Source organism: Triticum dicoccoides, chromosome 6B (genome assembly GCF_002162155.2).
Source record: "Triticum dicoccoides isolate Atlit2015 ecotype Zavitan chromosome 6B, WEW_v2.0, whole genome shotgun sequence".
Lineage (NCBI taxonomy): Eukaryota > Viridiplantae > Streptophyta > Magnoliopsida > Poales > Poaceae > Triticum > Triticum dicoccoides.
The window spans coordinates 637,243,056-637,253,428 of record NC_041391.1 but is presented as its reverse complement, the minus strand read 5'-3'; the positions used below and the strand labels follow the sequence as shown (position 1 = coordinate 637,253,428).

Below are 10,373 nucleotides of genomic sequence, written 5' to 3'. Positions count from 1 at the left end.
AGATGTCATGAAGGAAGAGGAGGGGGGTGATCCAGTGGGGGTAGATCTGATGGAGGAAGAGGAGGTGGGTGACGAGGATGACGAGGACGATGAGGAAGGCGTGGAAGAGGATGACGATGACGACGAGGAAGGCATGGACGAGGATGAGGAGAACGACGAGGAAGGCGTGAACGAGGATGACGAGGACGATGAGGAAGGCGTGGACGAGGATGACGAGGACGACGAGGAAGGCGTGGACGAGGGAGACGAGGCAGAGTTCTATCTCGGTGAGTCAACCTTGATGGCGGAGCAGACCGCTATCCTGGAGTCCGTCCAAGATGAGGCGTATGTGGAGTCCAACCGGCGCTTCCTCCGGGAAGAACAGGCGAAGACCGATGTTCTCTTTGACGAGCTGGATGCGGAGCAGGAGGCGGAGGCCAACATCGATGTCAGAATGGAGATAGTGGACATCTCCGACGGCGGGGAGTAGTGTAGTTTTGTTGGTAGATGTTTGCTTTTGCATGGTTTTTATAATTTCCATGTCAAGCAATCGTCGATGTCAGAATGGAGACAGTTTCGTTTCCATGTGAAGCAATCGTGTTTTTTTCTTAAGTAGTAGTACTACCATGTCCCAAAATAAATGTGTCAACTTTGCAGTAACTTCGTACCAGGCAGTACAATTCACAGTATACTGGTTAGTACAAGGTTGAGCCAATTAATTTGTGACGGAAGGTGTATGTTTTATTACAAATTGCAGTTTCCAGTACCATATTTGGGTCGGAAGGCGTATGTATTATTACACTGTATTGTTTTATTATATATTGCAGTTTCAAGTAGTACAAAATAAAAATCTCAACTGGGGCACATATTTTATTCTAGAGATTTCACTGTGGTTAGATTTGATTATGGTTTCAACATGGTTAGATTCTAGAGAGGCATTCAACAACATGCGCAAAAAAGCCACAGATGTGCTTCTGAGAAGCACCGTCTTGCATGGTTTTGCCACAAGATGGGATTCAACATTTATGCAGGACATTCCGGGTTTTATAAGTGTAGAGAGAATTGTTTTTCACTTATATGATGTGTGGCAGAGGCACGGCTATTACTTTTGTGAGAGGTATGAATGTGCCGACGGAACGGGTACGGTCACATATGAATAGGTGCAAGGTCGTCCCTAATGTCTCCTTAATGTATCATCTATACACTTCACTGTTACAAGCACGATCGTCGCTCTTGTCGAGGCACGGAGGTGAAGGATGGAGCCTTTGCCTCGGTGATAGTCACGTCACATGCTAAGAAGGAAGCAAATCTTCAGACCCAATACGTCGGAAGCTGGCCGTAAGGCACACTCCTACCTCTGCGTTTTCGACGACGTCACGTTTAGTGCCTCTAGGAAGGGTCGATGTAATGCTCGGTTTGCTGATGTTTTTGTTGTCAGCATCTTTCTTAACATGTTACGCACGACAGGGGCACGGTTTTACCCAACTTAGAGGCACGCACGTAACAAACTGGAGGCACGAACGTGATTCTAATGGAGGTACAGACGCAAAGGAATGGTGATGCAAGGATGTGAAGGTGTGCCTCTGCTTTAAAGAAGCTTTCATTCACACGTTTTCATTGCGGAGGGCATGGACTATGAGCTCCATGTGTTTTCGAAGGCATTAGGCCTCGTTAATGAATTTATCAAAGAGAAGGTGAATCTTTTGGTTGACGGCTAGAATGTTGCGTAAAACAACTTGAAGCCAAGTTACGCACGGTCCCCTTGGTATCAGAGGCACATAGGCACATAAGTGCCTATGTGGTGCACTGGAAATAAACTTGTGCAAAAGACATGTAAACTGCAAGCAAACTACAAGGTTAACTTCGACACAAGCAAACCTAAATTTATAACAAGAAAACGGCAGTCTTGAGAGAAAGAAATCTAGTGAGAAATCGAGAATGGCATGAGCAATGTTCTAGATACTTTTGTTGGTCGGGACCACCTGCTTCAGTAGTCGTAGTCGCCACAGGACCTAGCGCGCTTCCTGGTCTGCTCCTTGTCGAGTTTTTCCCGGCGAAGCCCTTCCTGGATTATGGTGAGGTGGCTCCATATCTCGTACGCAACATAAGCGTCCTTTGACGCGTACCAGATGTGCCTCATGGACAGGGGCATGCGCGCCCAGCGCTGCTGCTCTGCGTTGGTGAGCTCTATGTCGTGGACAAGGATGCCTGAGGCGTCCCCAAGGGAGTCCAGAGGCTTTGTAGCTGCAGGTACCCTCCATTCTTTCTGGATGTCGACGAACTGGGCGATCTCCAATCCGACGCGGCCGAGCATCTCTATGTCACCATCGATGGAGAAGCCAAAAAACGTGTACCTGGGATTGGCGAGGAAGTTGTCGAACCTGGTGCAGTTCTTGTCAGCGGCGCTCAGTTGAAAGAGCAGCACCAGATGATCCTTGCCGATGGAGAGCTAGACGAGGGCTGGTTTCTGATCTTCACTAACGTCGTTGGTGTACTCCACATCAACTCCGACGATCTTGTGGCGCTCGAATTCGAGATGTCGCTCATACTGCTGTATGATGGTGGCCGCCTTATGCAACTCGTTGGTGTGGATCACTTGCAACTTAGTCTTGCCGTGGGCCTGCACCTCGAATTCCTTGGTGAATCCCATGGCCTAGAGCAGTTCGTCCTCCTGTAACCTGGTATTTCGTGGGGAATAGTGAGTGGGAGCTCAATGGCGATTTCTGTTGTTTGTGGGAGACAAGTGCGCAGCGGAAGTCTAAATTTAAGGGCGGGGAAGCGGCAAAGGAGTGCACGATCTCACTGTCGATGCGGTTGTGCACATAGTGGGTTTTGGATCATGGTTTTTCTTTCTAAAAAATAAAAATAAAATCAGCAGTTATGTTTTTAGCAATCGTCGTATCTCCAACAAGTCATGGAGATGATCATTGTCTTGTGTGGTTTGCTATCAAATGTTAACTCTTAGAATTTATCTAGTGAGGCATGCAGGGGCAGTATGTAGAGGCACAAGTCTCTGACCAAGATAAGCATGCTTGAAGTGGCTAGTTTAACTCTTAGACAGACAGGCGTGGTACATTCATTGGGAGTGGCAATTGTTTTCTTCATACATTCACTGGGAGGAGCAGTGTTGTGTTTCTTCAGAGGCACTATTGTGTGTCCGTGTTGCAACAGACGCTAGCAGATGGACAGAAAGAACAAGAAGCAACGAGAGGCGTGGACATGCAGCTGCAAGAAGCACTCATACAACGAGAGGCGCAACAAGAAGCACAAATATGATGCTACGTCAGGCACGGAGATGAAGCTACGTGATTGCATGGACATCAATTCGTGCTATGGTGTGACGTGAGGCACGGGCACGAACAAATAGCCGTGCACTCAACTACATACGCAAAAAACCAAAGATGTGTTTCTGAGAAGCACCGACCTCCGTGGTTTTACCGCAAGGTGGGATTCGACATTTATCCATGGCATTCCGGGTTTTACAAGTGTAGGAAGAATCGTTTTTCAGTTATATGTTCTGTGGCAGAGGCACGACTATTACTTGTGTGAGTAAGGAATGTACGTCAAATGTACGTGACGTGAGGATCGACAATAGGCGTCCGTTACTGTTTTTCTGAAATGTTTTTCAATTAAATTTGAGAGGCATCAATGTGTTGACGGAACAGGCACGGTTATGTCTGAAATAGTTGCAAGGTCGTCCCTAAGGTGTCCTATACGCTTCACAGTTACAAGCACGGTCATCGTACTTGTCGAGGCACGGAGGTGTAGGATGGAGCCTATGCCTCTGCGATAGTCACGTCCCATATTAAGAAGGAAGTAAATCTTCATAGACCCGATACGTCGGAAGATGGCCGTAAGGCACGGATGTGATTCTAAGGGAGGTACGAACGCGAAGGATTGTGATGCAAGCACGTGAAGGTGTGGCTCTTTTTTCAAGAAGCTTTCATTGGCATGTTTTCATTGCGGGGGCCATGGCCTATGAGTTCCATGTGTCTTCGAAGGCATTCGGCCTCATTAACGGACCTGAAGCCAATTTATGCACGGTCCCCATAGGAGTGGAGACACAGAAGTGCCTCCGTGGGTGTTTTAAGTAGTTGGTGTTATTGACGGACAACCGTGCCTCTGTAGTGTTGTTCTTTGAGGGTCACGGGCGTAAGCAATGTTTTCCAAGGAGAATAAACACCTAACTACCTCTGTATTCAAAATGTTTTTCTAAAGTGTTGCATACGAACGATTTTTAATATAGTGTGTGCAATGGTTTGTTAGAACATTGTGCACTTATTTTAGTAGCATTTTGTAATTGTTGTCCCTGCATTTCGACGCTGCATCCACAAAGGTACTAGTGCATGTGCGTTACGCTAATCGTATAACATCTGTACTGTGTTTATATTTTTTAGTTCACGCCAATATATTCTAATAATAGAAAACTCCAACATTGCACTGGAAATAAACTTGTTCAGAACATATATAAACTGGAAGCAAACTACAAGGTTAACTGCGGCACAAGCAAATCTAAATTTAGAACAAGTAAACGGTAGTCTTGAGAGAAAGAAAATCTAACGAGAAATCTAGAATGGCATGAGCAATTTTCTAGATACATTTCTTGTCTGGGACCACCTGCTTTAGTAGTCGTAGTCGCCCCAGGACCTTGCGCGCTTCCTCGACTGCTCCTTCTCAAGTTTTGCCCGGCAGAGCCCTTCCTGGATGGTGGTGAGGCGGCTCCATATCTCGTACGCAGCGTAAGCATCTTTTCCCGCATACTCGACGTGCCTCATGGATAGGGGCATGCGCGCCCAGTGCTGGTACTCTGCGTTGGTGATCTTCTTCTTCATGTCATTGTAGTAGTCATGGACAAGGATGCCTGAGACATCGCCAAGGGAGTCCAGAGGCTTGGTAGCTGTAGGCACCCTCCATTCCTTCTGGACGTCGACAAAGTGAGCGATCTCTAGTCCGACGCGGCCGAGCATCTCTATGTCGCCGTCGATGGAGAAGCCAGCAAACGTGTACCTGGGGTCGGCGAGGAAGTTGTCGAACCTGGTGCAGTTCTTGTCGGTGGCGCTCAGTTGAAAGAGCAGCACCGGATGATCCTTGCCGATGGAGAGTTGGACGAGGGCTGGTTTCTGATATTCACCAACGTCGTTGGTGTACTCCACATCAACTCCGACGATCTTGTGGCGCTCGAATTCGAGATGTCGCTCGTACTGCTCGATGATGGTGGCCGCCTTGTGCAACTCGTTGGTGTGGATCACTTGCAATTTGGTGTTGCTATGGGCCTGCACCTCGAATTCCTTGGTGAATCTCATGGCCTGGAGCAGTTCGTCCTCCTGCAACCTGGTATTTCGTGGGGAACAGTGAGTGGGAGTGCAATGGCGATTTTTTTGTTTGTGGAAGACAAGTCCGCAGCAGAAGTCTAAATTTAAGGGCGGCAAAGCAGCAAAGGAGTGCACGATCTCACTGTAGATGCTGTTGTGCACATCGTGGGTTCTGGATCGTGGTTTCGTCTCTCTGACGGTGCGGTTGTGCACATCCTGGGTTTTTGATTGTGGTTTTTCTTTATAAAAAATTAAAATAAAATCAGCAGTTATGTTTTTAACAACCGTCGTATGTCCAGCAAGTCCTGGAGATGATCGTTGTCTTGCGTAGTTTCCTATCAAATGTTAACTTTTACAATTTATCTCGTGCGCAAGTCTCTGACCAAGAGAAGCATGCTTGAAGTGGCTGGTTTAACTCTCAGACACACGTGCGTGGTACATTCACTGGTCGTGGTAATTGTTTTCAGTGATACATTCGGTTTAATGTCAAATGTTAACTTTTTGCACTCTTGTTGTATAAGTGCTTCGCTTTATTAGAGGCACCGTTGTGTGTCTGTGTTGCAACTGACACTACGAGATGGACAGAAAGAACGAGAAGCAACAAGGGGCGTGGACATGCAGCTGCAAGAACCACTAATACAACAAGATGCGCAGCTAGAGGCATAGATATGCAGCTACGTGAGGACAGAGATGAAGTTACGTGATTACACGGATGTCAATTCGTGCTATGGTGCTACGTGAGGCACGGGCACGAACAAATAGCCGTGCACTTAACTACATGCACAAAAAACCACATATGTGTTTATGAGAAGCACCGGTCTCCATGGTTTTACCGCAAGGTGGGATTTGACATTTATCCAGGGCATTATGGGTTTTACAAGTGTAGCAAGAATCGTTTTACACTTATATGTTATTCTGTGACGAAGGAATGAACATCGAATGTACATGACGTGAGGATTGACAATAGGCGTTCGTTACTGAGAGGCATGAATGTGCCGACAGAACAGGCATGCTCATGTCCTAAATAGTTGCAAGTACGAGATGGGCACAAACAACGAGAAGAAACGATGGGCGTGGGCAAGCAGCTGTGAAACGCACTTATACAGTGAGAAGCACAGCTAGAGGCGCAGGTACGGTGCTACGTGAGGCACGGACATGAAGCTATGTGATTCCATGGACGTCAATCCATGCCCGTGTTCTGTCAAATGTTTCAAGTGACAGTTTGTAAAGGCATGGATGTTTAAGGTGACTGAGCCATAGGGGAAGGCGCTAGGTTTTTAGGAGGTGTATGCTTGAGCTCATCGCAACAAACTACTTTGCATGACGCTATTATGCGGAGCACCATAGTGAAAATTATGTATACTACTGACGTGGGGAGCTAGTAACGTCACTAAACTATTCTGAAACATACTTCACCACAGCCATTCATTCTCCATTATTAGTCAGCGAATCCTTTTATTATTATCAGAGATAAATAAAGTAACCCACGTAAGAGTTTCACTTTCTTTGACAGGAAATTTTCACCACCGTCTTTTTGGACATAATTATATGCTCAGTTACATACCATGACATAGCTAAATAACAAAACTGGTGTGTACAACCTGTTCAAAAAACAGACATAAATTGCTGAACTAGGAAGTATAGCCACGGGCAACACTCTATCAGAAAAGGTCATTGATTATCATCCGCAGCAATTTCATGTTTCCCAGTGTTGGCCACCGCTTTTCAATTGTGACAAGGACAATTGAGACAACCCTTAGCTGAGCTTCCCGGGCAAAATCTGAAAAACCTGTCACCTCCATTCTGCCGTCGGTTCGACAAGAGTACATTGTGCTCATGTCTATTGCATCATACATCTCTGTTAGGATAATTCCACCATTTTGAGGTAGATATCCCAGGTTCATCTTTAGAAAACTCACAATGGCAGACGGGATTTTCTGCAGATTGTACCGATATTACTAGATAAAATCAATGTACAAGGACATAAAACATCGAAAATAGCAAACAAAACCATGGCAGTGGATCAAAACATATATTCAATGACTAACCAGGCGACCATTTATGACATTGGTGACGTTTAGACGTTGCACAAAGGGTACGGTGGGGAAGTCGTCAGACTCAAACACATAGTATATCATCTGTCCAAATTGTCTGTATGAGAGGTTTACGCCTCGACCAAACACTGTTTTCCCAATGTACTCCCTTTCCGAGTCATTTAGAAAATCAAGAGCTGCATGGAAAAAAATAACTCATTTTCAAACAAATTTGTTTAAACAAATGAACTCGGTATTTAAGTTTAAAAGGAATGGTTAAATTCAATGCATGTGATCAAGTTGGGATGATAATCAACAGAATTGCATAAAATGTTTTTGAAATAACTTTGACTGTCAGCATGACTCTCATTTAGTGGACAGGGGTAGGAGCACCAAAGTATGCTGATAAACGTAATTGATAAAACAAGATGGAAGTTGGTGCACTTACCTAGTGATGGTTTGGGAAGGGGCCTGTGACCTCCTCGAGAATCACTGAGTCTCAGATCTATCTCAATGGACAGACTCCCAATATCCAGGTTTATGATGATTAGATCTTGATAACAAAGATCATAGTCACTAATTAACTTTTCCCAGCCAGGTCCATGAATTTTTGACCGGTTAGGTTCATCGGTGATGCAGATCTCATATGACAGATCGTCGTTGGTGATCAGTACTGGATTCCTTTGTTTTCCTTCTTCTTGAAATGCTTGCTGTTTCCACTGATTGATTGAAGAAGTGACTTGCTGCCTGCAATAGCATGGCACATACTACGCAAGAAAAAAAATTCAAACCGGCAAGAAGGAATCCTTGAATACCGACATGTATAACCAAGACAGATAGCGCTTATCATATATGTACCAATTCTTTTCAACGGGTTGCTATTTGATAAAACAAGGTACATCAAAAATTGAAGACATATCATTAAATGCTTAAATGTAGGCATTCCATTCCAACAATATGCTAGAAACTTTTATTTCCTTGATCAGAAAGATACACTAGTTGGTAGTAAGTGATGGGCAGCATGGGGTGGCAAACATTTCTCCTTACCAGGCATGTCTTGAAGCATCGAGGAAGATGCACTGTTATCGCGCTGCGAAGAATGCCTGACTCCAATCCAGGGCAGCCGAAGTTGGTACATATATCACAGCACATAGTTTCCCCTGGAATACGTTGCAAAACAACGGTTATATGAAATCCTCAACACAAGGAAAATTTTATTATGTTGAAAAACTATTCGTCTAAACCGCCATTTTTACATAAATAGTCGTTCACAAGCTATTTCCTAAAAAGACATGTGCACAACTTTTGATTAGAAGGAGAACAGTAGATATGGGATATGCAATAACAGAGGAAACATGAATTTAATTAAATCAGTATTTTATTTTCCAAAAATGGTTGCTTAATCCATCACAATTCAGTATTGACTATTTTTAGAGCAGTTCATCTTTATTGTCAATATCAATCAGTGAAAGGACTTCTGCTACTTGGTTTTAAAAGCAGCTTTAGCAAATGAATATTTCAAGACAAGACGGGCAAAAAGGAGAAACAATAGTCTATCATCAGGCGGCTCAAAAGGAGTGTTTGTAACATTAAAATTATATGTAAATTCGTCAGAGCTGCACCCAGCAACAACGTCATCCGCAACCATAGGCCACCGTCACCGACGCCCAACCACCGGAACATGTGTGGCTAGGTGGTATTTGAAATGGATGATCCATCAACGTTAACCTTGTCTCCAGCGTGCAGGACCCCGAACGCTATCATCAAGCACAGACGCCGACTCCCAGTCAACAACACCCCAAACACTGATCTCCAGCACACTGTGACCGGTTAAGCAATAGAACTCAGTGTCTGGCCACTCCCTTGGACTTCCGGCCACCGCCGTTGTTTGCAAGACCTAACTGGCTTCAATTTAAACTGCCAACCTCCCTCGGCGAAGTTCATCGCTCACCTGGGACTTGGACGCCGTAGGTCGTTGCAACTCGTAGCGTTCTCAAGCACAAACACCGACTCCCAATAAACCCCACCCCTAAGAGGCACGGGTCGTGTACAGGTTCGGCCTCGTACGGCGCAGATTTGGTTTAGATCACAATGATTTTCCAGGCAATTCCTAGCATAACAGTGTAGATGTGTCGCTTTCAAACACAGATAGACAAAACCAACAAAGAGGAAAACGGATCGTAGCGAAAAATTCACATAGAAGTTAAGAGAAAATGGACTAACACTACAAAAAAAAAAGACACATCCGTGACATTTTGGGCCGAACAAATTTTTTTTCTGTCATACATATGACACTTCTATGACGATAATTGTGACAAAACCCGGTATCATCATAGATGTGGTGGGCTCCTACTTCTATGACAAAAAATCATGACAGAAAATGGGCTTTTCATCCTGGGCGGGCCGGAGACGCAGCTGCATGACATTCTTTGGGCCATCCATGACGGAAAAAACCGTGGTAGAAGCGAGGGGGAGGAAAATTTCGGGGAGTTGCCGGTTACGGTGAGAGGTCAGGGGCGGAGCGATGCGCGTTTCTCTCGTACGTACGCGCGTGTGTGCGAGGCGTTGGCTCTAACTGAAGCCGAGCGAGGCGTTGGGCTCTAACTGAACCCGAGAGATTGCACTGCAGGCTACGCGTTACTGAACCTGAGCGATCGATCGATGGCTGTTAACTAAACCCGATGGAGCGATTCCTTCGCTACTGCTGCTAACTGAAGCCGATCGATGCTGCCTCTGGGATGAACAGTGAGTGTTGCGGGGGGGAGGGGGGTTGGATGAATAGTGAGTGGTGGCGTTGCCTCTGGATGAACAGGAACCCATGGTGTGGAGGGATGGATGAACAGTAGACGGTGGAGGGGTGTCCATGGAGGGGTGGTTGAACAGGACCCCGTGGTGTGGAGGGCTGGATGAACAGTAGACGATGGAGGGGTGCCCGTGGAGGGGTGGTTGAACAGTAGCCGGTGGAGTAGCGCGCGGTGGAGGCTGGATGACCAGGAGCTCGTGGAGGCTGGAGGAGGTCGACGGTAGCCCATGGAGGCTGGAGGAGGTC

The 10,373-nt window shown here is 45.8% G+C and overlaps 1 protein-coding gene across 1 annotated transcript; it reads right to left on the bottom strand.

The window, feature by feature from the left end:
* Positions 1–4,601: 4,601 nt before the first annotated feature.
* Positions 4,602–5,282, bottom strand: LOC119321745. The gene has a single exon (XM_037595299.1). The coding sequence runs from the start codon at positions 5,280–5,282 to the stop codon at positions 4,602–4,604; it is 681 nt and encodes a 226-aa protein (XP_037451196.1).
* Between the last annotated feature and the right edge of the window lie 5,091 nt (positions 5,283–10,373).